Source organism: Haemorhous mexicanus, chromosome 5, assembly GCF_027477595.1.
Source record: "Haemorhous mexicanus isolate bHaeMex1 chromosome 5, bHaeMex1.pri, whole genome shotgun sequence".
Taxonomy (NCBI): Eukaryota; Metazoa; Chordata; class Aves; order Passeriformes; family Fringillidae; genus Haemorhous; species Haemorhous mexicanus.
This window is the reverse complement of record NC_082345.1, coordinates 25,785,227-25,812,715: the sequence shown is the minus strand read 5'-3', so window position 1 is coordinate 25,812,715 and position 27,489 is coordinate 25,785,227. Positions and strand designations below refer to the sequence as shown.

The 27,489-nt window shown below is 51.8% G+C and overlaps 3 protein-coding genes across 6 annotated transcripts in view; 2 read left to right on the top strand and 1 right to left on the bottom strand.

Annotated features, from left to right (window-relative positions):
* TMEM184B (transmembrane protein 184B) overlaps positions 1-6,983 on the top strand; it is a 30,851-nt gene extending 23,868 nt beyond the window's left edge. For 2 of the 3 annotated variants that reach the window (XM_059846440.1, XM_059846441.1), the window contains exons 8-9: positions 1,548-1,742; positions 3,687-6,983. In XM_059846440.1, the coding sequence (XP_059702423.1) occupies positions 1,548-1,742; positions 3,687-3,928 (437 nt within the window). In that variant the 3' untranslated portion in view covers positions 3,929-6,983. Of the gene's footprint in view, positions 1-1,547; positions 1,743-2,623; positions 2,707-3,686 lie in introns of those variants that run through there. The other variant, XM_059846439.1, reaches the window with a different exon arrangement.
* A 960-nt stretch (positions 6,984-7,943) lies between these two features.
* Positions 7,944-11,328, bottom strand: MAFF (MAF bZIP transcription factor F). 2 transcript variants are annotated; one of them, XM_059846445.1, is made up of 3 exons: positions 11,188-11,328; positions 10,035-10,091; positions 7,944-9,953 (listed from the first exon to the last, which is right to left on the bottom strand). In XM_059846445.1, exons 2-3 carry the CDS (start codon positions 10,068-10,070, stop codon positions 9,540-9,542), a joined length of 450 nt encoding a protein of 149 aa, XP_059702428.1. In that variant the 5' UTR covers positions 10,071-10,091; positions 11,188-11,328; the 3' UTR covers positions 7,944-9,539. The 2 variants fall into 2 exon arrangements, with proteins under 2 accessions (XP_059702428.1, XP_059702429.1); XM_059846446.1 differs by having other exon boundaries at positions 10,035-10,088; positions 11,188-11,324.
* Positions 11,329-11,726: 398 nt separating this feature from the next.
* On the top strand, positions 11,727-26,912 carry PLA2G6 (phospholipase A2 group VI). Its single transcript, XM_059846438.1, has 16 exons — positions 11,727-12,119; positions 12,644-12,859; positions 13,952-14,132; positions 15,293-15,480; positions 16,637-16,733; positions 17,681-17,863; positions 18,054-18,162; positions 18,750-18,902; positions 20,400-20,490; positions 21,240-21,403; positions 21,917-22,067; positions 22,244-22,380; positions 22,995-23,149; positions 23,819-23,986; positions 25,077-25,150; positions 25,664-26,912. The coding sequence occupies exons 1-16, from the start codon at positions 11,911-11,913 to the stop codon at positions 25,803-25,805; spliced, it is 2,418 nt and encodes an 805-aa protein (XP_059702421.1). The 5' UTR covers positions 11,727-11,910; the 3' UTR covers positions 25,806-26,912.
* Positions 26,913-27,489: the final 577 nt, after the last annotated feature.

Here is a 27,489-nt window from a genome sequence, read left to right as displayed (position 1 = left end):
ATTTTAATGGTATGGCTGTGGTGTATGTGAAGGAGCAAGCTGGCTGGATGCAGTGTGTACAGCCACAGAACCACTGCTGGGAGAAGGACACTCAGAATTCATACACATGAAGCAGAGGCACAGTCAGAAAGTTGAAATTCCACCTAAGCTTAGTGCTTCTGACTAATTGGCTCTAAGCATTTCCCTGTTCAATGCCCTACTTAGGTTTACTGAGTTGCACTTCAAAGACTAATTGAGTAGGAACTTGGGTGGAATTCAGGCTGTTGGAGTATAGCCCATCCTCCCTGTTTACAGACAAACTAATAAGCTGTCTGGTTTATCATCTTGAGGCCTCTGGTCACACACTTTGTCTTCTCTGAAATTCTTCAGCCACTAAGCTGTGGACAGGGAGAAACCTCTTTCTTACAGAGGTGTGTCAAAAACACTGATATGCTTCAATGAAAAGTTCTGTTACTTCAGTTTTTGTTCTAGCAAGTGCAAGTGCTGATGTTGCAAAATGTGGAATAGGTCAAAATTTTCTTAAGAAAGGATGTTCTTTGGTGTTTGATCTTTGTATGCTTTCAAGTCTAATCAGCAAGAGGTTTAATCTGTGAAACAGGAGCTAACAGACAAGCTCCAAGTGATGTCCAGATGTTAGAAAGACAAATTACTTGACAGTAGAACTGCCTTGTTAAGGTTTAGGGATCAACGTTTTTCACTGACCTCAGAGGAGGTTAACAAAGCTTGGGAAGAGGGATGTACCACAGATAGTGGACACAGAATGCAGAATTTACAAGCTACAAAGACATTTGGCAGAACCCCCAAGGTAATAAAGAAAGCAACTGTGCTGAATCAGCTCCAACAGAGTAAAAGGTAATTCTGGCAGGGGGAGATCATGGCCACTGACCCAAGAACCACCGACTGGAAAGGAGAGAGAGACTGAGCATGCAGACTAATTAGCCTGAGCAGGGAGAGGTCCATTAACCAATAGAAGACAGAATACTAATTAAAAAGAGAATTAGGTAATTTTTAGCCAAGGAACATTAGTGGCTTTGTTTGGTAAAATGTATAAATAGCAAAAAGCTTTGGTAGTCATCACGCTGGCTTTGTGAATTTGCCAGCCAGCACCCCTTTCTGTGCAGAACTGTAAATAAGCCAAATACCTTGACTCTTTGTGTGGATTGGCCTCTTGCACACTGTGTGAAAGAACCTATTTTGGGACAACACTGAGATCACAGGATTGCTTACAGAAATATCTGACTCCTCTTACCCTTTTGGACTTAATCAAGTCCTACAGCAGTTAGTTCCACAGTTTATGTGTCAGTTGAGGATAGAAGAGGATCAATGTTTGAACATTCTTTGCCTAAATGTATTTGTCTCATTTTATTCTTCCATTCTCTGTTGTACAAGTGACCATAAGTGTGCGTTTGTAGCCCACTCTGTTTGTAGCTCCTGTGGTGAGTGGTCTTGTGTCTAGGACATACAGCACAAACAGCTATTTCCATTCTTTGCAGTTACTGTGAGACCATGTTTTCTACACATTTACACGAACTTATTACTTTGTTTAGGGATGCTGTTGGCCATCTTGGAAAAGTGTGGTGCCATCCCCAAAATCCACTCTGCTAATGTGTCTGTGGGTGAAGGCACAGTAGCTGCTGGCTACCAAGACTTCATCATTTGTGTGGAGATGTTCTTTGCAGCCATTGCCCTGCGCCACGCCTTCACATACAAGGTGTATGTGGACAAGAGGATTGATGCCCAAGGTAGGAAGCATGCCAGTGCATATGGTTTGTCTCTTTGGTAGTGAGACTGGGTGGAGGCTTTTCTTTCAGGCAGCCAGCACACTGATATGACTCCCAACCTGATAACTTGGAAAACACCACATCCCCTCCTGTGTGGTGTCTGAACAGATTTATTGTGCAACAGCTCTTCAGGGCAGAAACCTTGCCTCAATTGCATTGTTCCCTTTTCAGTTCCCCAGTATGCCACCCACGACAACTTGTTGCAGACCTGAGGGCTGTAGGATGTTGCATTGTTTCGGTAGAATGGGTTTGTCCTTTTTCCTGTCACCCCAAAGGGGAACTCCATTGCTCCACATTGTGTAACAGACTGAAGGCAGGAGGGACAGGGCCTCAGACAGGCTCTGTTTTGAATCTGGCTTGGGAAGATGAGGCTGTGCTTTGGCAACATGTTTGTCACGGAGGAGGAGGATCTTCCTGTAATGACTTTGTGAAGGCTGGGCTGCTATCAGGAAAATTCTTATTTTGGGAAAGGGGAAGATGGATGTTATCTCTGGGAAAAGGGGGGTTTGTGCCTAGTCTGTGCAGTGTTTTCCAAATAAAGGGCTTCCTTCCTTCTGGGGGAGATCTGTGCCAAGGTGCTGGAACACAGCAACCCTTGGGCAGTGTCAGTGTAGGTGACCCATCCATCCCAGCCAGTCACAGAGGTTTTGGAAGAACAGTGCTTGCAGTGGGGGGAGATGAGATCTATGGGTGATTAAAGGGTAAACTACAGGTCAGTACAGTGGGGAATATTTCTGCGGTGGGCCTTGTTCAGTTCTTGTTATTTCCTCTGTCTCTGTCTCTGTCTTTCTCTCCTCTTCCTTTTATCTCTCCCTTGCTTTGGCCACTGGTCCCTGATGCAGCTGTTCCATCATATGGGCCATACGGTAGGTACAGCATGCTTTGTGTTTTTGTCTCAGTTGCTTTTTAGCTGGGATGCTGTTCTCTCCTGATTCCCAGCTTGCCTACAACCTGCCCTGCCCCTTGTTCCCCTTTCCTTGCAAGTCTGTGACTCCACTGCCTCACACAGCTGCTTTAGGGCTGTCTGGATTATAAGCAGTAAAACAGCTATGTGGGCATTAGTGCATAGCTTTAGAGCATTTGTGTCAGAGCTCAGGGAATCTCTCTCTGAATTGTTGCACAGGCTCTCAATGGAGCTGCTCTCACCCCAGCCTCCCTTCACTTTTATGATTGCCACAGATGATCAGCATACTTTGGTTCTCTAGGAAGCTCATCCCCAGAACCTAGCAGAGCCAGAAGCCCACACTGGAAGTGGAACCTAGAAGCCATGAGACATGGCAGCTCCTAGGAGACACCGCTTTCCTCTGTGCCTAGCACTTGGGTGGTACATTCTCCATCTGCTGCTTTCTTCATGGTATCATCATGACACATGGGGTAGTTCTGCCCCTAGTACTGCCTGTTTCCCTCTTTTCCTTACTTTGCACTGCTTTTTACTCGTATGATCTCTTTCCCATGGGCACTTTGATACCACCTAGCAGTCTTAATTTGCAGTGAGTGGAATGGCAAATGCCATTTCTCCTATATTTTTAGAGTTTACTTAGTTTTTGTCTTCTGAAAGTGTTTAGAGGAGCACCTCCCTACCTGACTGTGTTCATTGCACACCCAGGCCAGCACCAATAGTGTGTAGTGGAGGTTGTCACTGTATGTCCCGTTCTCATGGTATGTCCCCCATTTGGTGCTGTGGTGGATTCACTTGACTCACAGTGTCTGGGTTTAGGAGCACCACTGGTAAAACTCAACACACTACTTGTGTGGCATTTCCTCAGCAGCTGCTTAAGGAAGTCTGTAACTCACCTTTTGTGGGATCTACGACTGCATGTTCCCTGTTCTCCTTACCTTCATATTAAGGGGTGTGGCGAAGGCAGCAGTGTTCTTTACTTGTTCCTTCCTGTCTTATCCAAACAGGTCGCTGTGCTCCCATGAAGAGCATCTCCAGCAGCCTCAAGGAGACCATGAATCCCCATGACATTGTCCAAGATGCGATCCACAACTTCTCTCCAGCCTACCAGCAGTACACCCAGCAATCGACACTGGAGCACGGTCCCCCCTGGCGCAATGGCAGCCACGTGATCTCGCGCTCCCACAGCTGCTCCGGTGCCCGTGACAACGAGAAGACCCTCTTGCTGAGCTCCGATGATGAATTCTAGGAGGGCAAACTGCCAGCACAGGCTGTCATTTTCCTTCTTTTTTTTTTTTTTTTAATAATTTATTAATGCAGAAACACACAAGTCATATCACTTCCTAGAGAGTAAAGATTGCAGAAGTGGGCACTTACCATTAGCTTTTGTGGGTACGGACACAGTGAGCAGTGCGGAGGTGGCAGAATGGCCAGGACTCCATGCTCGAGCCCATTCCTTATGGCAGCAATCAAATTGAATGATTCAAGCAAAGCTCCAGGGTTTGGGGCTCTGGCTTCCCACACCTACCCAGCTTGGTGTGGAGTGTGACTGACTGGAGCCTAGAGTTGTAGCCAAAAATGTTTTTGGGTTTTTTTCTAACAGGACAACCTGACTGCTTTCTATTTCTTTTCCTGAATGGTTGATGTAGGCACAGTTTTCTCCCCAGCTTGCTGGTACTAACATCTCTGTGATCCTTGGGAAATAGGATGGGGATGCAGCCATAAGTGTTCCTGAGGACCACACCAGAGACTGGTCTTTCTAAATAGCCATTGCCCTGAGTGCTAAGTAAGGAACATCTGTCCCCACCCTTCTGAGCACCTGGTTATGAGTCCTGGAGTCACTTGAGGGAGTGAAGGGGAAAAGGACAGGGCTTTCTTCGTGTTCCTTGGCTCCCTGTGTCCCAAGTTGCTATAAGAGCTTGTTAAAGCTCAGTGGGGATGGAATTATATTTTCACAAGGGTGGAGTTTTTTAATCACCAGGTGTCCAAGCTTCCCATCTCCCTGGCGTTCCTGTGGCAGGAAGCCTCCCTGGAGCATCTTTCTCCTGCTAACAAGACTGAGGACTGACTGTGATAGATGGTGGAAGTTTGTAGAGCTCTGGCCTCTTCACCCCTCCTTGGGAAGGGAAGATATATAAACATAAAACCAGTTTTTCTTCTTGTTTCCTGTTCCCCTGCATCACATCTTCCCCTGTTAGAGGTAGGTGCCAGAGCAGGTCCTGGTCTCTCACAGGTGGCTCTCCTCATGCCCATTATCGCTGACTTCCCCTGAGCTACACAAGTTTCAACCTTAGGCTGGAATATTCAGGAAGGAATGTTGCACACCCCTTTGTTTTTTATCTCTGTAGCTGTTCTGGGGCAGACTGGAGCAGCCTTGAAACCTGACATGACCCGACTGGTCAAATTTGTCTCTTTTATTTTCTCAGGCAGCAATTGCTGCTGCTGCTGCTGCTGCTGCACATTTCACAGGCTCTGCTGCACCTGCAGTGCTATCAAGGGTGGAAGCAGCATCCATGGAAGCAGGAGAAGCTTCCCCTTGCTTCTGTTGGGTTTTGGATGAACCCATGAGTACTTAGTGGAGCCAAAACAAAAGTGATCCCTCTGTAGATCTGTCCAGGGACCAGGAAATGCCTCTTGCTTGCTTAAAATTATCTGGGAGAAAAGTAAGCAGCACACTCAAGTGCTACAGCTCAGATGCTCCTACCTGCAAGCAGGAAGCAAAATTGAGAGATTGGAGCAAGCTGCTGTGTTCAGCTGTATTTTCTCCATTCCTCTCCTGCTTTACACCTCCCCTGCCGAGAGCAGACCTGTGTGATTCTGGATTGCTCCTTGCTGTCCTGCTAGGAGAACTGGAGTCTGGTTTGCTGCCTGGAGTTTACCTTTCTATTTGTTTCCTAATCCATCTGCTTGTTCATTGAGTGTCTCAGAAGCAGCAGTGAGTGAAGAGCACCTCATTTATTCAGCACCTCTGCCCAAGCTGGGCAAAAGGGCTTGAAGAGAGGCAGGTTTGCTCCCTGCTGTGAGGATGAGACAGGGAAAAGCTTAAGGATAGTGCCTCCTCCTGTACTGATGTTTCTGGGGGATGGTGAAGCAGGTGAGATCAACAGAATTGTTGAGGGAGCTGGAGGCAAGGTCAGTGGATCCAGCAGTTTCTTTGCTGCTGGATTTCCCCATTCACACACATCCTGCAGTGCCATGCTGTTGGTTACTGATTTTCCTAAATTTGTGACTGCTTAATTAGACATGCATACACACTCTGACAGGCTTTGTGTGGGCTCGGTATAAAATTTCCTCATGCATAAGGCACCTGGAAATCAGGGCTGAAGGTTGAACAGACTTTACTTCTGTTTTCTATGGCTTTGATTAATATTCCTTTAATGTGAGATACTGATGTTACTCTCTCTTTTAGGAAAGTGGGGCATGGGACATGTTCCCATCATCCCCTTTCTTTGCATTTGCAGGCCTTGATGATGTCCCAGTATCACTTGGTGACTGCCCCCAGTCTTTGTTGCATTTGGCTGGCTGAAATCTGTGTGATTGCCCCATTGAGCATGAAGGTGGTCCAGGCTTAGAGAAGCATGTCCTAGAACTTAATTTGAAATGTCTCCTGCATACATATATATTTGTATATATATATGCACTTTGCAGAGGATCTGGATATTCTCAAGGCATCCTGTGTGTAATGGTTTCAAGTATAACTCTCTTGCACCAGCTGCCTTCGGAGGAGCCTGTTGAGCTAGTACCCAACAAGCCAGCTGCCCTACTTTATAATTTTATATATATATATGTTTTTTAACACCACACAAAATCATCCAGTACTGAGCTTCCTGCTCTTCCTCATGACCGGCAAGTGCCAGAGCAAGCACTGGCTCTGAAGCCACTTTGTGTTGAAGGAACAAATATGAGATCCAGAGCTTGAGACCAAGAAGGCCAAGGCATCCATGGTCTCGTTGGTCTGCTCATGGTAGCCCAGGACCCAGGAAATGTGCCAGTTCCAGGAGTAGACCCTTGGAGCTGCTCTCCCTCACCTGCTTCCGCTCCCCTTCCTTCCTTTTTTGTTTACTATGTAATATACCCATGGGATTTGTTTATTATTTTTCCATATAGAGTAGTTCTTTGTATATAAATGACTGAAAAAAAAGTATGATAAATAAGACAGAGTCACCTAGTTTTGTACCTATTGTGTTTAACTGATGTGAGCTCAGCGACAAGCCGCTCTCTATTTTGGTCTTTGTGATGTTATACTCCACAGAAATGAGCAAATATGATGACAAATAAAAAATATAGAGATAATATAGATTGTACTTAAGCTGCCTCTGTGTGATGCTGTCTGTGTGACTTCACTGAGTTTTTCCTCCTTGCAGGGACTGAAGCTTGGTGGTCAGGATCTCTTGTCCTCTTCTCTGAAGGAAAGCTTTAGGTGTTGGTGTAGGAGCTGATGGAGAAGCATCACTCCAGCACCCTGGGCTGAGACTCCTGCTGGCCCAAGGCAGGAGTGAAACCCATGAGTCAAAAACCTGGAGTAGAGATGAATCCTTCCTTAGGTGCTCACTGTGAAACATTGATGGGAGGGAGGGGCCCCAGCAAACACTGGCTTTGGGATTTTCTTCCATGAGCAGTGTTTGGGGCTTGTTCCATTTGCAGTGGCAGAGGGAATGGGAATGTCAAACCCCCCAAACCCTCCCGAGTGCTGCAGCCTGCTGGGGACCTGGCCCACCTGGGAATTTGGAACATGCTCACCACTCCCAGCTCAGCGCTGAGGAAGGGTGGCTTTTCCACACAGGGACGAGGTCTGGCTTCATTTCCCAGTAAGGTGCCTTCCACCCTTCTTCCCCTTCTCCTGCCATCTGTGGGTAGCTCACTGCTTTCTTCCTTGCTGTTCACAGATAAGGTGATAAGGTCACTCAGCAGGGAAGGTTTTGGGCACAGATGCCCTGCACCTGGTCCAAGGACAGCCTGGAGGGAATTTTTGTAGTGAAAAGCAAGTATTATCTTTCCCAGGAAAAGCTGATTCAGCACAGCTGTACAGCTCCTGAAAGCAAGTGCTTTGGGGGGTGGTATTCAGCATTAAGCATGCTTTTTTAGCCCTTTTCTCTCAGAGACTATAAATCTGGTTTTGTCCTAAAAAGCCATGAGCTATCCCCCATCCCATCTTTTTTGGGCACATTCTTAAGCATGGCCGGCAGCAAAGCCAGAGGGAGACTGCAAACCTGGTCTCAGACATAGCTCTGCCCAAGTTCAAGAAGGACCAAACACACTCCTGCTGTGGAAAAAAAAAAATTGCTTTATTTGTAAAGTCTACAAAATACAGAGGAGTCGGGTAGGACACATACTGTAAGTCAGAAAATAAATAAGTTTTTTTTTGCTCTATATAAGTATAAGATAAAACGTGATTTGCATATATAAAATATAAAGTACGGCTCTGTACCAACATCCTGGCTGTGCCAAGAGGCGGAATGGCAAAGAGGACGTGAAAATAACTTATGTTCGTGCAATAAATAAACCCAAGAGGAGTCGGGGTGGGGGATGCCAACCACAGTGCCCCATCCAGGAATGGCAGGCACCTCTCTACAGGGAAGAATGGAGGCTGCAGCCGAGGGCGGCTGGCGTGGCAATACCCAGGCAGGGGCAGAACGGAGGGGTGGGGACAGCATCTACAGCAGCAGATCCCGAGATGGACCTGCCACCTGCTCCCTCCCCTGTGCTGCCTGCATTTAGCAAACCCAGCTCTTCTCCAGCCTTTCAGCCTGCTCAAGAGCTGGTTATCCCACACCGGTGTCCAAGCTGGAGGAAAACCAAAGGGAGGAGCCTACCTGCCTGCCAAGGCAGCTCCAAGGAGCAGGAATGCTTTCTGCCCCTACTTCCCACCTCCTGCATCTCCACCCCTCTCTCTGCCTCCACATCTCTGACTCTGAGGGCTGGGAGCACCTTTCCATGGGCCTTGTAGGCAGTGGGGCACCAGGGAGGGCTTGGCGGAGCCATACAAGCTGGCTTGTGCTGAGCAAAACAGTGTTTATCTCTGCTCCAGCTGCCTCTGCTTCCTTCCTGCCGGGGCTGCTGCATTTCAGACACCCGGCCAGGCTGAGCGTCCCGTCAGCAGGAAGAGGCGTGAAGGATGTGCATGATAGAGAAAGATAAAACAGCACCACTGCTTCTCCCCTTTGTGGACAACAGCCTGGGCTGAGCCACTCATGTCTCCCAGCTCCCCCCTGCCTAGTCACTGTCACCTCTGGGGCTCCCCAGCACCACAACCTGCCACAGTGCTTTCCCATTCCATTCACCCTTACCAGCCACTAACACACAGCCACTTTATCTCCCCCTCTGACCTGCTAACCTTCCCTTGCCATCTGCATCCCCAAAGATTTCAGACATGCTGCCACCTCCCCACCTGCTCCAGCTGTGGTCCAGGTTGTCTGCCCAATGCCAATACCCTTCTATCATGCTTTCTTCTCCTACACTGCAAAACCTCTCTCCTCTTTTCCCTCTCTGGCACATGCTCCTGGGACTGCCTGGCCCACATTTAGCTCTCCCATGCCCTCTCACAAAAAAGAGGCACCTGGCATTTTCCTACCAGCTTGGAGCTGTGGGATGCTTCCCCACTGTGTGGGTTCGCTCTCTCCTGTCTGCACACCCAAGAGGGGAGGGGGCTATGGGGGCCACCAGTGAGGTCCTGTCCTCCATCCAAGCACCCACATAGCAGCAGCCCTCCCTACCTGAGGGAGCTGGAGGTCAAGGGATGGGAGAAAGAGGATTTTGGGCCCAGGTCCTGACAGGGAGGAGGCTGGGGAAGGGCTGGGAGGCAATTCATGGGGAAGGCACCCCGGGGAGGACCATGTCCAGCCGGGGAACGGAGGCCAGCACTAGGAGTAGGCGGCCTGGTTGGTGCTGGACTTGACGATGGTGATGACGCTGGCGGTAGCCACCTTGGCGGGGGGCCCGTGAGTGGCCACGGTGCGGGCAAAGCCCTGCAGGGCCTCGTACTTGCCACGGAGGGTGTCGAGCTCCAGGCGCATGGCAGCGTTCTCCCGGGCCAGCTTGTCCACCTCCCACTCCAGCTCCATCTTCTGCTTCTGCAGCTCTTCCTTCTGGCAGACGCGCTTCACTCGGCAGCTGGCAGCATAACCCCGGTTCTTCAGTGTCCGACGACGCTGCTTCAGCCTCGCCACCTCCTCCTTGGAGAGGCCCCGCAGGTGGTGGTTGAGTTCCCGCACCGACAGCCCCATCAGCTCCTCATCTGACAGCAGCGGAGTGTTCTCCCCCAGCTCCCGCTTCACCTGCCGGAGAGAGGGGTGGCTGCCTGAGATCCCCAAAACCAGCCCCCTGACTCCCAAGCCCCCGTTTCCACTGGTGCTCACCTTCAAAGCCTTGCTGGAGAGCCCGTCTGCAGCCATCCTTTCCTCACACCGGCCCTGCTGAGCAGCCAGGAGAAAAGCTGGTTACTGCTAGCCCCATGTTCCTCATCTCAGAAGAGAGGACACTGGCCCTGCTGGTCCCCTGCCCGCTGCCCACATCCCCCCCACCCCGGGCCGCATGACTCATCCCACTCCTTTTAAAAAGTGCATAGTAATAATATTTATAGCAATGATGACTACAAGCAATAATAATAATAATGGGGCAAGGATGGACCTCCCACCCTCCTTCATCCCATCACGAGAGGGTTGGGATACTGCTCTGCCCAGGGGACCCAAAATGCCCCAGCCGCGTGCTGGGAAGCCAAGCCTTCCCCGCGGGGAGGAAACATGGGCGAGATCCGCCCGAGGCTGAAGGGAAAGTAAAAGCAGCAGCCCCACCGAGTGACACCGTGGCGATGTCACCCAGCCGGGACCCGCGGGGAGGTGCCGCCCCTCCGCCCGGCAAGAGCACCGCCGGTCCCGGCACAAGGGTCGGGTGTCCCCAGGTTCCGGGGGCGCGCGAAGGGTCACGAAGGGCAGGCGGGTGAAGTGGCCGCCCCGTGATTCAGCAGCCCAGGGGTGAAAGTCACGGAAGCGGTGCCTGCCCCTCGCCGATGGCCGGTCCCTCCCCGTCCCCCAGAGAGTGAGGAGGGGTCCGGGACCCCGGTCCCCAGCCCAGCAGCCTCTCCCCACCTCGGGGAACCCCGGTCTCGTTATGAGAGCCCTCGGAGGGCCGAGGGGGTCGGGACGGGGCCGAGAGCGCCCCGAGAGGATTGAGGGGCTGGAGGGGGACGGCGGGAAAGGTGGAGCCGGGCCGGCTGGAAGCTGATGCAATCCGGGCCGGGGATCCGCCGCCGAAGCCGAAGGAGCGGCGGCGGATCCCTCCAGGGCGGTGGCCGGGAATTGGAAAGGAAGAACCGACGGCCCCGACGCGGCCGGCCGGCCCGCCCCTCCCCGTCCCGTTCCCCCCAGCCCTAGTCCCGGTCCCGATCCCCGCCTTCGGCGGCGGCAGAGAGGCCTCCAGCCGGTGCCGGACCCCGCCACCCACTTCTCCCGGCCGCCCCGCGAGGGGCGAAGGCAGGGCGGGAGCGGAGGGGCCCCTCCGGCCGGCGCTCACCTGGCGGCTGCGCTGCTCCCGCGGGGCCGCTGCCGGGTCAGGGCGTCGGGCGGCGCCTCCAACGTCGCTCCGCGCGATTACTCACCCGCGGATTCTTTTCATTCATAAAAACACAGTCATGCGGTGACGTCACCTTCGCCACGCCCCCTCCCCGCCACTGCCGCGCGGGGCGGCCGCTGCCCTTAAAGCGTCCCGCGGTGCCAGCGCACACCGCAAGCTGCCGGCGCACACCGCACGCCGCGCTGTGAACGCGGCCGCGCTATGAACGCGCTGGCTTGAACTCGACTTCAGGGCTGGCGCAGGACCGATGAGCGGCCCTGCCGGGAGCAGAAAGGCCCACAGCAATGGGCCGCTACCGCTTTAAGAAGGGCGGCCCCACCCCTTGTCGCCCCGCCCCCACAAAGATGGCACCTTTCGCCCTCCTCCCCTGCAGGCGGCGGGCGCGGCTTTAATCCTGCCCCCATGGCCCCGCCCCGGAAGCGACGCCGCTGATTGGCCCGTCCTGGGGGCGGTGCCGGCGATTGGCGGGCAGCGCGCGGCGCGCGGGGGGCGCTGGGGTCCCGTCGTGCTTTGCCCGGCGCCATCCCCGGATCCCGCCTGATCCCGTTCCCGGTCCCGCTGTCACCCGGCGGCGTTCCGGGTCACGCCGCGCGTGGAAGGGCAGAGCCGGCGGAGCTAGTGGCCGCCTTTCCCTCGCGAGAAGCCGCCTAAGGCTCTGGGAAGATGCAGTTTTTTGGGCGGCTGCTGGACACCTTCAGCAGCGTCTCGCAGATCTTCTCCAACCCGTACCGCGTGAGGGAGGTGCCGGCGGCCGAGTACGCCGGTCACACCTGCCTGCGGGAGGAGGGCAGGGTGGCCCTCTACAAGAACAGCCTCTCTCGCTCCTGGGACTGCTTGCTGGTGAATCCGCAGAGCCCGCAGGTCGCGTTCCGGTGAGTGATAGACCTTTAGCCATCCCTGCTGGGAATGGGTCCCATCCCGTGGGAAACCAGAGACTCCAAATTGCTGATGTCGGGGCTGCTTCGAGGCCGTGGGCGTGGGGTGTTGTGTTGAAGCAGCAGGTGGGCTGGGAGGGGTGGAAGGCCCGTGCGTGTGCTGATGGAGGATTGGCCGCAAAACAGCTCGTGGAATCAGGACGAAGTCCAAACATTGCGACTACAGGCAGCTGTGGTATGGTTCAGGACATCCATGTGTCCCCATGCATTTCTGCTCGTTCCTGTTGGTGTTCAGCAACCACAGGATAGTTTTGAGCAGAACCTAACATTGTTCAGGAAGAGGGATGCTCTCTTCCAGTGAAGTAGTCTCCCTGCTTTCCTTGGAACAAGGATGACACTAGTTGAAGAAGAAGAGGAAAGTTCCCAGCACTGCCGTTTGGAAAAGAGCTGTTTCCCTCAGATACACGGGATTTGGGTTGTTCCTTTGAGCAGGATGAACTTTGTGCTTGCCTTTTCTCCAGGCTCTTCCAGCTGGACAACGAAGCAGACGCCCTGGTGTACTTTGAGCAATATGCCCGGCAGCTGCGCCCTTTCTACGAGAGCTCGTGCCAGCCCTTGTCCCTGGAGGAGCTGCAGCAGCTCAGCGACTGCGTCCGCAGTTACCCCAGCTGGTCCCCAGCACACATCGCCGTGGAGTTCGGCCGCCGTGAGAGCTTCCGGCACAACCACATCCTGAGGCAAGGAACCCCTTGTCTCCAGGGGTCCGCGCTCAGAAGGAGCTTGGGAGGGCAAGCTGGACTGTATTTTTGGAGGAGGTTTTTGCTCACTTTGTAAGCACTGAGAGTGGAGGTGTGGTAGGACTGTCTGGAAAGAGGTTTTGGACACCTCTTTTCAGGACTTGTTTTTTCATGGGGAAGTTCTGCTGTGATTTAACCCTAGCCAGCAGGCAAGCTCCACACAGCCACTCCTCATTCTCCCACCAGAGGAAGTGGAGAGAGAATTGAAAGGGCAAAAGGTAGAAAACCTGGGTTGAGGTAAAGAAAAGGAAAGCAAAAGCCAGGTACGCAAGCAAAGTAAAACACGGAATTGAATCACTGCTTCCCATGGGCAGACAGGTGTTCAGCCACCTCCAGGGATCCATCACACATCGTGGGGACTTGGGAAGACAAACGGCATCACTCCAAATGTCCCCCTCCTTCCTCCTTCTCCCCACACTTTATATACTAAGCATGGTGTCATATGGGCTGGAAAATCCCTTTGGTCAGTTGGGATCACCTGTCCAGCTGTGTTTCCTCCCAGCCTCCCCTGCACCTCGAGTATGAAAAGCAGAAAAGGCCTTGGCTCTGTGTAAACCCTGCTTAGCAATAACAAAAACATCTCTGTATTGTCAACTTTGTGTTCAGTTGACAAAATCCAAGACACAGTCCCACACCAGCCTCTGTGAAGAAAGTTAACTCTCCCTGAGCCGAAACCAGCATAAGTTTACCGAGGATAGGGCAGACTGGTGAGGAGTTAGGGGACTGGAGGGCAAATAGCAGCACCAATGCCAGGTTGCTGACCATAACCTGTCTCCTGCCTTCCTTTGGGCAGAGGGAGCTGATCCCATATGGAGGGCAGGACAAGAAGCAGCATATCAAGGAGAGAGTCCAGGGCAGGGCTGCTTGATGTCCCTTCCCTGTGCTTCTTCCCTGGCAAGAGGCTGGGCAGCCTCATGGTTCACACTAGATGGGACAGATGGAGGGTACCTCTGTGTCAGCTCCTGGAGCAGCTGCATGCCCTCTTCTTCCCCGTGGCCATTCCTGGGCCTGATGCCGGGCTCTCTCTCACAGCTGTGTGAACAGCACGGACACTGAGGACGGCTGCACCCCGCTGCACCTGGCATGCCGCAAGGGGGACGTGGAGTGCCTGCTGGAGCTGCTGGAGTGCCACGCGCGCGTGGACATCACCGACAAGAATGGGGAGACTGTTTTCCACTATGCTGTGCGAGGAAACAACCCCCAGATCATTGAGGTGGGAGCGACTTCTAGGCTGGGAGAAAGTGGGACTAGAACGGGTCTTCTCTGTGCTGTGCTAGAGATGGGAAAACAGCTACACACAGGGAAAGAGAAAGTCAGTTCCCTCTGCTGAGTTCTTGCTTGAGCCTGATTTCAGCCTCTTAGATCCCCTCTTGACTGGTGCTGTTTCCCATATTCAGAGTGCAGATTCCACCAAGCACTCAAGGACGTTAAGCAAGTTTCCTCAGAAAGTAATCCTTTGCTGCTATTTGCATCAGGCCTTCGTCCTGCTTTTCATCAGGCCTGTGGCTGTCTGTTCGTTCTCTCCTGTGAGCAGGGTGTTTGGTTTTGGGCAGAATGTTCCTGTAGGGAAGGGTGTGCTGGGGCTGCCATGGGGGATCATGTGCTGCCCACAGAGTGAAGGACAGTTTGGAGCTGCCCGGGGCTCTCCTGAGCTGCAGGACCTGCGGTTTGAACTGAGTGGCCTTGCATGGGGGACAGTGATCAGAGCCTCAAGGCAGAGACAGTCTGAAGTTGTAGGTGTTCTTGATTGCTGAGAAATGCTGGGCAGGGTGATGGGGTTTGTAGGCAGGGGTGGCCTTGCATGTGGTTCCTGAGGTCTGTCAGCTCCCCAAGACTTGGGGTGAGCCTGAGACTGACTCTTCCCCACGGCTGCAACCCCCACGTTTGCCCAATACCTGTTGTGACAGCTCTCTGTCTGCCTACCAGTCCGTGCTGGAGTTTCCTAATGCATAGTGAGGTAGGATGAAGATCAGGGCTTGCCATGCTGTGGAGTGGGCAGTTAGGAATCTTGTATTAAAAAGATATCCTCTTCTTTATTTCTCTGGTGGCATCTTCTTGGCTTGTTGTCTGATCTGTCTCTTGTTTGCTTGTTTTTTGTATTGATTCCTTGCTAAATCAAAGAAAATGAATTCCCATTTCTCATGTGTGCACCAGGCTTGCAGGGTTTCCCCAGTGTGGCAGTGAGATACTTTTCTGCAACAAACCAGTCAGCACCTGACAGATCTACAATTTACAGGGAGCAGGGATGGAGAGGACAGGCTGTAGCATTGTGGGGGGTCCCGTGCTCCAGAGTCTGTCCTCAGAGCTCAAGAAGAGACGGTGCTCTTGCATGTTTGTCTGTCTGTGTATTTATTTACTGTCTCCTCCTTCCAGCTCCTGGGCAGACCCCTAACTACTGGCTTGGACCACCTGAGCCACGAAGGGCTGACAGCTCTGCACCTTGCGTGCCAGCTGGGCAAGGAGGACATGGTTCGGTCCCTGCTGAAGTGCCGTGCCAGCTGCAGTGTCATGGGCACGCTGGGCTACCCCATCCACACAGCACTGAAGTTCTCCCAGAAGGGGTATGTAGGGTCCCCTCCAGCCTGGGCACTTGTGTACTTGCTCAACATTGGCCAGGGCTGTGCTCAGTAGGACAGGTCTTGTGTGTAGTCACTGGCAAAAGAACAGGGAAGTGCTGGTGTGGGAAAAAAAGAAATGCTTTCAGATTAAAACCTTTTTGTCCTGGAATACCTTATTCAGTATCAGACATCAGGAGAAAGACAGACTTAAAAAGATATGTTTGTGAAATGCTTTTTTTCAGAATGAGCTGTAGGAAAATGATAGTATTAATTGCTGTACCTCTGTCTTTGAGTGTTCTGATCCTAATAAGCTTTCATTTCAAAGCTTAGTTTTTCCTATCTCCTGTAGGCCAGAGGTACTCTTGACTCTTAATAACACTCTCTGGAAGGGAATCAAAAGAAGCACAATATTTACTCCCTGTTTCCTTCGGAGAAATTCAATTCCATTTGTATATGTTTTATAATACCTAATGTTCAAAGAGTGTCCAAGCTCTACAAACAGGGCTTTCAAGACAACACTAGCTGCTAGTAGCTGATTTTTAAGCATTTTGAAAAGTACTTCCCAACATTAGACACACGTTCACAAGCCCAGAATGGGCATAGGTCACTGAGGTTGCACTGGGGCTGCATCTCTTGTGCAGGGCTTTTTTGGTGGTAGTGGAGAAGATAACCAAATTTCATCAATCTACCTACCCTGTTTTCTAGGCATCAGATATTGGTCTCTTCACAACAGGTGTGGTTTTTCACTCATAGGGAAGTACACAGATTCTTAATTTCAGCAAGTATTTAACTATTACAGTTCTATCCCCATGTTTCCATGGAAAGAGAGGAGAAGAAATTTACTTCTCGGGTTTGGAGAGTTTCCAGAAATGCCATATTCCTGAACTAGAGAAGAACCCAGATGTTGCTCCACAACTTGTAATTGGAGAGATTCTCCTGCTCCCAATACCACTTGGCTTGTATGCTTCCTGTTGTGCCCCCACTTTCTGTGAAGAGCAAAACAAAAGTGCAGCTGAGGAACTCACAGGTGTTGCAGAGATGCTGCTGCTGCTGCAGGCTTTCCTGGTTTTCCTCTGGGCAGAAGGCGGGTGATGATGTGAGTGGAGGTCTTGAGTCAAGACAGCAGCCACCCATCCTGTCATCTCACTGTGTTTCCCAGGTGTGCCCAGGCCATTCTCGAGGCAGATGCCAGCCAGGTTTGCTCCAAGGACCCGCGCCATGATGCCACTCCATTGCACTGGGCAAAGAAGGCAGAGGTAAATAGAGCAAATCCATGGGGACGGCCTGTGCTCCTACCCAGCACCCAGTTAATTCCTTCTGTGGCTAACTTGTCTGAGTGCAGAGCCCTGGGAGTGTCAGAGCCCAGGCCAGCAGCCCAGTGTTTGTGCCAGTTGGTGCTGTTTGCCACAGAGAATAGAGCAGCGGAGCCTTGCAGTGAAATAAATTGGTGGGCTCATTCCTAGTATTTCATCCATGGCTGTGAAGCTGCCAGCTTGTCCCTTTTCCCTTTTGTTGAAGAAATTGCAGCACTGTCCCTGAAGCATAGTCGCCCCTGGAGGGAGCTCTCTTCTCATTACCTGCCAGTTTCCTGAGAGCAAACAGATTGATGCCCTAGAAACTGCGGGGGAAATGTGAGGTAGGCACGGAGTGGTGGCACGTGGAAGAAAGTCCATCTCCTGCCAGAGCTGGGCAGGATGGTGATATGCCGTGCTGGAGCACCTGAATGATGCTTGTTGCAGGCAGAGGGCATTGCTATAGGAGGGCTCTTTTCCCTCCTGCAATAACCCATTCCTCTCAGAAATGTCCTGTGGAGTTTCAGAGCAGACTTTAATTTGCTTAGCTTAAAAAGAGAAGCTCAGAAGGCAAAATTTTTCCTTTCAGTCTGCGAGGATCCTGGCTGGAGTAGGAACGGGTTTTTTCTCCATTGATCTCAGCCATTCATTATAGTTGTGTATCAGTCCCAAAGGATCCAGAAGCTCCAGCCAGATTGTGCAGCCACCAACTAGTTCTGTGGTAGAAGACAGAGAAACCCCAGTGCTTGGAACAATGCAGCTGGCATCTGCCAGCCAGCTGTATCCAGGCTAAGGCTCCCTCCTGTTCCCCTGCTTTGTTTGCCATGAGACCTGGATGGTTGGAGTGCCCAGCCGGTTGTCCTCACGACCGCTTTATCTCTTCTTGCCGCGGTCCGTGCACGCTGGGGCAGCTGACGCGGCTGCTGCTGGAGTACGGCTCGGAGGTGAACGCGAGCAGCCGCACGGCCGACATGGCCCTGCACATCGCCGTGCAGCGGGGCCGCCTGGACTGCGCCATGGTGCTGCTGACGCACGGCGCCCACACCAACGCCCGCGGCCGTGACGGCAACACGCCGCTGCACCTGGCCATGAAGGTGAGCTTTTGCAGGGGCTGCTGGGAAGGAGAGACGATTTTCTGGAAGGGTTGAGACAGCGACAGAGTCCTTTGAAATTCTGTCTGTTTTGTGCGGTGTTCCCTTGTGGGTGCTTTGGCTAATGAAAAGGGGAGGGAAGGAATGAGAAATCATCTAGCGGCTCTGGACTGAGCTTTCTCCTGTCCCCTAGCACGACCACCTGGATATGATCAAAGCAATCATCGTCTTCGGAGGAGATGTTGAGATCCCCAATGATTTCGGGGAGACACCAGGACTGCTGGCAGCCAGGAGCAGCAAAGGTGAGGGAGCATGTCAGCAGCCTTACAGGGTGAGCCCAGCTTCCTGTCTCCCCTTGGTGGCCAAAACAGTGTCTTGGAGAGAGGTGAAAACATGCCATGCATGGATGATGCTTCTCCAACATGCTTTCCCAGCTTCTAGTTGCTCATGTAGTAGGCACCTACTTTGCTAGCAGCACAGGCTTTGTATTAATAGCCCTTGATGAATTTCTCTTCTGTGGCACAGAGATGCAAGAGGAGAAGCTGGCATGCACTCCCCCCTTTCGGGCCACCATGACAGGCTCACAACAGGATGATGTAGCACTGCTGAATTGCCCAGGCACAGGCAGACGTGGGCAGGTCTTCAGGGCCAAAGAAGTGTGTGGCACACACCCTTGAAGCTGCACAGCAGCGGATACTCCTGCTGTGCACAAGTCTTGCTGCCTGGCCTTTAGGGAGAGATACCTGGGACGTGTTTTGCCCTTCCCCAGGTCATCCCAGAGGCTTTGTGAGGGTCAGGCCTGCTGTGAATTCGGCAGAGCACGTTCCCCAGTGGTGTGCACATGCACTGATTCTGTTTCTGATCTGTAACTCCCCCTTCGTCACCTAAGGTGCAAACCGGAAAGTGCTCTTAGACCTGCTGCAAACGGTAGGGACCGAACGCTGCCACCCACCACCCAACCCTGACTCCCCAAGCCTGGCACCATCTGCTGCCTCCTTCCTGGAAGGCCAACCTTCCTCGCGGAGCAACCTCAACAGCTTAGGTAAAGCCTTCCCTGGCCCTCTCTCACTCTTCTCCCTTCTTGCTTCACAGTGCTGTCTCAGACCTCTTCTGCAGGTGGGCTGTGCTCTGGGAACTGTCAAAGCTCTCACTGCCTGCTGACTCTGTGGTGATTGTCCTCACCTGTTGCAGGATCCCATCTCTTTTCTCTGCTTTTCCTCTGTGTGTATTCTGAACTCTTGTACTTCAAAACATTGGTTTTATAGACCTGACACAATGTAGCTCTGTAAAAAGAAAGTCTGATTCCCTCACATGTCTGGAAGAGGGGGCACTTGGCCTGCAGGTACTTTGTGCACTGGGTCATGTGTAGATGGGAAGGTGCTGGTCTGTCTTGAGGACCTCCCAGTGTTGTGCTGGGCACAAGGAGATTTAGAAGTGACACTTATTCAGATCCTGGAGGCCAGCAGCTGGGAGAGGGAAAGGGGGAAGCCTGAGGATAAGCAACCTGATATTGGGGTTTGTTATGCATAGGAAAAGCTGAGTGTGGGACATTTGATTGTATTGAACCTTGTGGTCTATGCTGCCCAGATTAAGCACATAGGTCTATTCTAAGTGGTGGGCTTTCTGCCTTCAGGGAGCTCCAGAGCTCAGGAAGAGGCAACAAGAGGGGTTGTGGACTAGGCAGCAGGGGAGTTGACTTGGAGGGTCATGAGAAGACCATGAAAGTGGCTAACATCTGCTTGTGGACCACTTCCCATCTCAGGTTGGAGGTTTTCTTTGCAAAAGCTCTCCTGTGGGGCCAGAGAACAATCCTGCAGTGTGTCTGTGTCACCACAAATCTCAGTGGCTGCTGACACCAGGACTTTCTTCTCACCACAGCCCGATGAAGGCAACCCATACCCAGTTCCAGCTCTGATGCAGTGACAGAGCAAAACCCTTTTTTATCGTGGACTCTGCCCTTGAAGAAACTCCTCACCACAATTCATTGTCATCCACAGCCACCTTCTGGCCCTGGGTGCTGGCAGGAGTATGCAACTTCTCTCCCCCTTTCTTTCTTTTGGTTTCGCAGGTTGGCTTCTCACCTAGGTTGGATTGGTTCCCCACACCCAGGGTGGCCAGGGTGAACGTCAGCTGAGGGGTAATGATAAGTCACCCTGTCCCCACAGCTCTCCTGCCTAGGTTACTTTGAGGAGTAGATTTAGGTTTTATCTTAACAGCTTGCAGTAAACTGCGTAGTGGGCACGCTGCTGGGCTCTGCCTTCTCTCATCCACTGTGCACATCATCTGCTTCTCCAAGTCCTGTCTTTTCCAGTGCATCTACAGCTGCCTGCTCTAAAGGGCAGTGTTGCTGTCCTTTGGTGTGGAGTTAAATTTGGGGGGTACCTGTTGGCTGTGGGTAAGATGGTTTGTGTCTCCTGCAGGGACCTTTATTCAGTGGGGAAGGGAGTTGGATATTCTCTCTTTGTTTATGGTGGAAATCAGTTACCACATTATGATCTCTAATTTATTTTTTCCCATTTGCATGTTCTTGGCCCTCTAGGGTACAAGGACCTTCTCTATATTTCCACAACGCTCGGACAGTTGTTGAAGGCACCAGATGTTGTGGACATGCCCAGTGAGGCTAGAAGAAAGTAAGTGAGGAACAGCTTCTGTCCAGGCTCCTGTGCAACTTGAAGGTGAAATCTGTGTGTGAATTCTCTCCTCCCACACCCATGGGGGTGGCATCCTCAGAGCTGACATTATTTTGTGTCCATCAACATTGCAATTTTTCCAGCATCTTTTGAGAAAGCTCTTGTTTCCATAAATAACCCCTGCCTGTCCTGCCTGGAGCTGCAGTGGAGCCTGAGCTTGGGAGGTGAAACCCTGCTTTGTCCCTCACCTGTGCTACTGGGCACCCAACAATGTTTTGGCTTTGTGATTTCCCCATCTCTACACACTGCCCTGATGTTCACTCAGCTCCTCTGCACTGTCTTGGCAGTGCCTGCACCTCATCTTGTGTAGAGTGGAGGAGGAGTTGGCACTGAAGTGCTGCTGGCAGGATTTAGGTCTGTATGCTTTTTTTATTTATGACACAATACTCATTACTGTGTAGTAAGGGACTTGGGTGTGTTTTTGGCTGGTCACTCTCTTTCTGGTGTAAAGGTTAGAGGTGGCTATGCAAGAGCAGAGGATGTTGCACCAGCTCTGACAAGGCTTATTGGATGTGTATGATTTGCACCTGAGAAGGCACTGCTGGATTTATTTATTCACCAATTACACTGTCTGCAGCAATCTAATTGCTGGTATAGCTTCCCATCCCCAGGCCCGTTTTCCCACAGAGCGTTCTGTGATTCAGCATCTGTCCCACAGCTCCCAGTCATCTGTGTCTGTGTCTCTGCAGTCAGGACCGGCTCCTGTGCTTGGATGGAGGGGGTATCCGTGGCCTTGTGCTCATCCAGCTTCTCCTGGCTATTGAAAAGGCCGCGGGCCGTCCCATTCGTGAGATCTTTGACTGGATTGCGGGGACCAGCACTGGAGGGATCTTGGCCTTGGCTATTGTACATGGTGAGGACATAACGGATCCCTTCTCACTCTGGTCTGAGTGTTCCTCCTGGGTGAGCAGATGTGTGGTGGGAGCTGCCTCTCTGAGTCCCGACAGATATTTTCTGCCTGCCAAAGGAGGGAAGGGATGTTCCTTAAAGAGGGAAAGCCTCGACCTGGCTTTGCGCTTGCTTCTCATGTCAGCTGGCTTTGAGGAGCTTTCTGGATTTTGGGGAGTGCATGGTGGCAGAGTTCAATGTTCTATATTTCCTGTGCTCTTCACGGAGGCCTTAGAGCAAGGTCGTTGATACGTTCTGGTAACAGGAATCTGCTCCAAGCTTGCTCTTCCTCTGTAATCCTTCCCAGTCATGCTGCTGAGAACCAAGCAGATGACAGGCAGTTTGGGAAGGGGATTGGATTGGGAGTGATGCCTCCCAACTCCTACTTGTCCTGGGAAATCCTTGCTCTGATGTGCTGTTTGTTCTGCCTGCCTTTCCTCCCTCTGCCTGCTCCTGCCAATACTCTTGCCCACCTCAGGGAAATCCATGGACTACATGCGCTGCCTGTACTTCCGCATGAAGGACATGGTGTTCCGGGGCTCTCGGCCCTACGAGTCGGAGCCCCTGGATGAGTTCTTGAAGAAGGAATTTGGGGAAAACACCAAAATGACAGATGTCCGAAAACCCAAGTAAGTCCTGCCTCGGGCTGTGCTGATTGACGCTGTCCCACACGTGCTCTAGACCTGTGTCAGCAGCGATGTTCAGCCTTAGAGCAGATCTGGAGGAGTGTGATTTGCAGATTATTGAAACCTTAAGTATTTTTTTTTTCCATTTTACTCTCATTCTCTCATGTCTGCTTCTCCAGGGTTATGGTGACAGGGACATTGTGCGACCGACAGCCAGCTGAGCTCCACCTTTTCCGGAATTACCCTGTACCAGAGACAAAACGCTCCACTGAATACAAGACAAGTGCATCTTTCCAGCCACTGACTCAGCCAGAAGGTAAATGATGGTACACACAAGGTCCAACTGGTTGGCTGGGGAGGTTTCATCCCTCAGAGACAGATTTCATGCTCTTCCTCCCTGAAAATGAGCAATGGCTCATCCCTGGTCTTGGCTTGTAATTAGGTCCTAGTGATGGTTCCCATTTCTCCTCTCTCCTCCTCCCTTGGCTTCTCTTGAGCCTCACTAGCCAGGCCCTGTTCCCGGTACATGAGGGAAGGGGTCTGCTAGAGGAGTCCTGCGTACAGTCAGCATCTTTCCCTGGGCTCCCACAGAAAAACATAGAAAAGCCATGTAACTGAAGTGTGCAGCCCCCTCCAGCTTGCTGCCTGGTCTGTTATACATAACTGGTTCACTATCAAAATAGCAGCAAGTAAATGGATAGAGAGTGAATTTTACACAGGATATGTAGGAAGTGGTGAGAACATCTTTTAAAGCCCCTCAGAGTCATCCTGTGCATCCACGCACCCTGCTGTTGGTAGAAAGAGGCACAAGCATGTAGGGCAGGGTTTCCTGGGATTGCAAGCCATCCCAGTTTGTGTTGGTGGAGCTGGGGTGCTCTTTGTGCGCAGCAGAGTTGCTTCAAGAGGCCTTTTGCTCTCTGTCCCTCGCAGAGCAGCTCGTGTGGCGCGCTGCCCGCTGCAGCGGTGCAGCTCCCACTTACTTCCGGCCCATTGGCCGTTTCCTGGATGGAGGGCTGCTGGCCAACAACCCCACCCTTGATGCCATGGCAGAGATCCACGAGTACAACAAGACACTGATCAAAAAGGTGAGGGAAATCCTAGCCTTGACTGGTAACTGGAGGGTTTTGCAGGGCAGCACCCTAAAAGGGAGTGGAGGGGGAGATGTGTTGGGAATAGTGGCTAGGAGGTGAGACCTCTTCTAACAAGGGCGTGAGATGGGGAGACAGTCTCATTAGCCTCACCTTGCTTCTTTGAACCAGAATGATTGAGTTGATGGTTGTATATGGTCCTTGACATGGCTCTGCAAGGCCTTTTTCTGCCCAAAAATAAATGGAGAAGACAAGGGTGTGGTACTCTGCAGGGCTGAAGAGTGAATGCCTTCTATGGTGTGGCAAGTTCTTCAAAAAGTTGAATAACCAGTGGCAGCTATTGCTCCCTGTAGCTGAAATGGGAGATGTGTTGCCAAAATGACTGAAGAGTTGGACTGCTTCCTTGTCGTCTGGTCCTAGGACTCATCTCCAGGGGGATCCCATGGGTTTGGGTGTGGTCAGGGGAGAAGGGACAGGGCAGTGCAACTGTTGAAGTCCTGTGGGTTACAGCTGTCTCACCAGGCCATGCTTAGGGGGAGGATGGGGGAAGAAAAGGCTGCTGAACCTTTTGCCTTGGCTTTCAGAGCTTCCCCAGGAAGCTGCTGTGAAAGAGATGCTTCACTTTCATTGTTGGTCATTGCAAAGAGCTCCTTTGTTTGTCCTCAGGGTCGGAAGCAGGAAGTGAGGAAGTTGGGGTTGGTGGTCTCCCTGGGAACAGGGAAGCCTCCGCAGGTCCCAGTGAGCTCTGTGGATGTTTTCCGCCCCTCAAACCCTTGGGAATTGGCGAAGACTGTCTTCGGGGCCAGGGAGCTTGGCAAGATGGTGGTGGATTGTGTGAGTACTGGGAGGAGGGGATGGCATCAGACCCCTGGGGTTGCTTGCAGGGAAGGAGAAAAGGTTTCCAGTTTCCAGCTTCCCCCTTTTAGAAGTAAATTCTGCTCTGACTGTGGATGTAGTGGGAAACTTGAGAATTGCAGGAGCACTGCAGGCCTGAAGACCTGTCTGATTCTTTGGGGTTTTGAGTACCCCAAAGGGACACTCATCCCCAAGAGATATTCTTGCAGCTGAAAGGAGCTAAGGACAGGATGGTGATCAGTGACTCTTAGGATCATTTGCAGGTGTGAGTTTGTGAAACTCGGTATCTTTCCAGGAAGAATTGTTTATCATCTCAGCAACCTGGGGGAAAAAAATGCCTCAGAAATCAGCAATTCATTTTTCTTTAGAAAAGCTTTGTTTTTCCCTCAGAGGAAATTAGTAAATAGTAGAGGAGTGAGAGAGTCATTAATTAAAAACAATAGTTGAGAGCTGTGGTTAGGAGTGTGTAGTTGGCATATGCACTTGTGTGCTTCAGGAAGATGATAATTACATGTTGTTCATGAAAACACTCAAATGGATGAAAGCCAGAAAGATCCGAACTAAAGTTCTGACCAAGATTTTAATGTTGTTGTTTTATCTCCTTTTTAGCTTCCTGAAGTGAGAAAAAGCCCAGAGTCCTTTGCTTCTCCTGTTAAGTTTATCTCAGGGCTCCCAGGGAAGCTGTCTCAGGATAGCCCAGCAAGCCTGAAGAAATCACAGGCTCTGCTGTACATGCCTGGACAGAACAGATAAAGATGAAATCCCAAGGCGCCTGTCATTCAGATCATCCAGGGAGTTTCCATGAGGCAATCCACTCTGTGCTGGGATGTATGGTCTGTAGAGTGCAATTCTTGTGTCCCAAGGATCAGGAGCACTGCCCTTATGATAAAAGTAAAGAAAAAGAAAAGCCACCCAGCTCTTGGTGGGGAGCAGTGCCATCCAGGATGCCTTTGCTCTTGGTTTTTATTTTCCCTCTGGGGCTTGTGCAGTTGGTCTTGGTGCCAGGGAAGGCTGTGGCAGGCAGGGGAAGAGCAGGCAGACTGTAAGTGCGGGCCTGTTTCTCCTGCAGTGCACTGACGCAGATGGCCCAGCTGTGGATCGTGCCAGGGCCTGGTGTGAGATGACGGATGTCCCCTATTTCCGGTAGGAGCTTCCTTTCCGCTCTCTTGCTCAGCCCTATTTTTATCCCCCTGGCTTCAGACCTGACTGTGCCGTGCGTCATCCCAAATGGCATCCCCTCCAGAGACCCGCCTGCCCAGACCTGCCCCTGCACACGCCTCGGTGACAGGAGGGAGCGTACCCTGGCCCTCCGCAGGAGCTGAGGCACCCAGCACGCCTGGTCTGGCCCGGTTGAGGGAGCTTTGGGAGGTGTTGTCTTGCACGGCCCTTTGGGATGTGCATCCTGCCCCGTTCCACCCTGCACAGCCTGTTTTAGGCTCGTCCCTTCCGTACTGCAGCTGCTTCACTGTGGCTCGGCCCTGAGTGTGCCTGGGCCTTGAAGGAGGGGGAAGGTCTCTGCTCTGCAAGTCTGACAGACCAAGGGCCAGCGAGCACATGGCGGTGGGAGCCGCTTGGTGGGAGTGTCCTGCTTGGCAGGCTGGTGCCCGGTCACCTCCATGTCTGTGCCCAGCTGCTGATGCCGTCTCCTGCCCGCAGGCTCAGCCCTCAGCTGCACACGGAGGTGATGCTGGACGAGGTGAACGACGCCGTGCTGGTGAACGCTCTGTGGGACACCCAGCTCTACATCTACCAGCAGCGGGAGCAGTTCGAGCAGCTGGTGCAACATCTCTGCCCGTGACTGACCTGGAGGCTCCCACTCTGCGTTCTGAAGGCACGGAGCAGCAGACACTGACATCGCTCAGATTTGCCCTTGAGCCAAGGTGTCAAGGTGGGGGACAGACTTGTAATAATCTAGAGGAATTAATATTGATTAGACACCAGTGCACATACACATGTATTCCAGACACAGAATGTATGACGTGTATGATAGTTGTGAAATGCTGACAGTTGTCTTTGTGCTGTAACCCCATCTCTGCTGCTGTGCTTGGTTTTGCTGCCCTGCTCTCTGACTCAGAATCCAGAGCCCTCACCTACTTGTCTTGAGCTGTAGCAGCTGGAATGTCTCCTGTCTGTGCAGTACCTCCACTGACAAAGCACCGTGCACCTTCCTAAGTCACAGAATGGGCCTAGGCCTGATAAAGCTTCAGGGATTGTTTGGCCCACTGGGCCCAAGGTATTTCAGAGTGTAAAGTTTGAGGAAAAGGGATTGTTTTTCTCTCAACACACCCAGTTTGAAGGGGAGCAGAAATGCTGCAACCTTTTGCAATAGATACAATGCAGAAAGTTGCAACTGGCCTTGGAGAAGGGCAGGTCTTTCCTGAGACAGTTGTCTTCTGCAACAGCTTCTCCTTTTCCCTCTGAGATGGGCTGGCAACACTGTGCCTGGAGAGGGAGCAGCCTCCCCCACCCAGGACTTTATTGTGCCGCTGTTTTGCTGAGTTACACTTTGCTCGGGGGCTGAGATGTGAAAGCCTGTCTTTACAGCAAGCTCAGTGGGAGGGACAAGAGACTTGGCTTTGTAGAGAGATCATTTCTCTTTATTCTTAACATGAAACTGAAATGCTCTGAGATCGGTTCCCACCAAAGAAGCCAACCCTGGGACAATTTGGATCTACTTTTTTATTGCAACTGGAAATTCTACTGTGATTGCTACACCAGTTGTTTTTTCTGCAGTAATTTTTGCATATTTATAAATAATTTATGTATCTTTTTGGAGGTGTTTTGAGGAGTAATGTGAAAAACTGAATTTTTAGTGGTTTTCTTTTGAGTGAATGGACTGCTGCTGCCTGTTTCTGTAAGAAACTAACATGTCCTAAAATAAAGAGGGATTTGCATTTGGTTCCAATGTCATGGTGGTCTTGTCTTTCTCTCCATCGTAAGAGTTCCCAGAGGGGTTCTAGGCTTGTAGACTCTGAATTTCTTACAGGTGGAAAATCAGAGAAAGGACTCCTTGAGACACAGGATTTATAACCTTTGTATGGGCTGAAGAGGTGCATGAGCTGTCCCTGCAGCCAGCCCTGGGAGCACGTGGGTGGTATGAGTGGCTGGTTACCCCACAGCAGTTGCAATCACAGTGGAGAGGCTTTGGACCAGCTGCAATATGAGGATCCTCTTGGAGCTGTTCAGGCTTAAAAAAATAGAACAGTAGGTTTTGCTTGATCCATTTCTTCCCAGACACACGCCCAGAAGAAATCACAATGGCAGTGCTGGTCCCAGCTCACCAGAGGTGAAACCTGGGAAAAGGTTCAGACAGAAACCTGTTCCTGCTGTTAAGAGAGTTTGACTGAGAGTGGGAGTGGGAGGGAGGCTAAGAGCCAGAGGGCTGCAGCCTGGGGTAGGGGAATATGGACAGGGGAGAGCTGAAATTTGTGTAGAGCTTTCCTTGGGTTCCCCCCTGCCTGCTGCTCTTTGCTGCCCGTGAT

Bases quoted from the DNA above. Each gene is read 5' to 3' on its own strand.
- MAFF (XM_059846445.1), bottom strand. From the start codon at position 10,070: ATGGCTGCAGACGGGCTCTCCAGCAAGGCTTTGAAG. The intron at 9,954-10,034 runs GTGAGCACCAGT...TCTCTCCGGCAG, and splicing joins TCTCCAGCAAGGCTTTGAAG to GTGAAGCGGGAGCTGGGGGA.
- PLA2G6 (XM_059846438.1), top strand. From the start codon at position 11,911: ATGCAGTTTTTTGGGCGGCTGCTGGACACCTTCAGCAGCGTCTCGCAG. The intron at 18,903-20,399 runs GTAAAGCCTTCC...TTGGCCCTCTAG, and splicing joins GAGCAACCTCAACAGCTTAG to GGTACAAGGACCTTCTCTAT. The intron at 22,068-22,243 runs GTAAGTCCTGCC...CTGCTTCTCCAG, and splicing joins ACAGATGTCCGAAAACCCAA to GGTTATGGTGACAGGGACAT.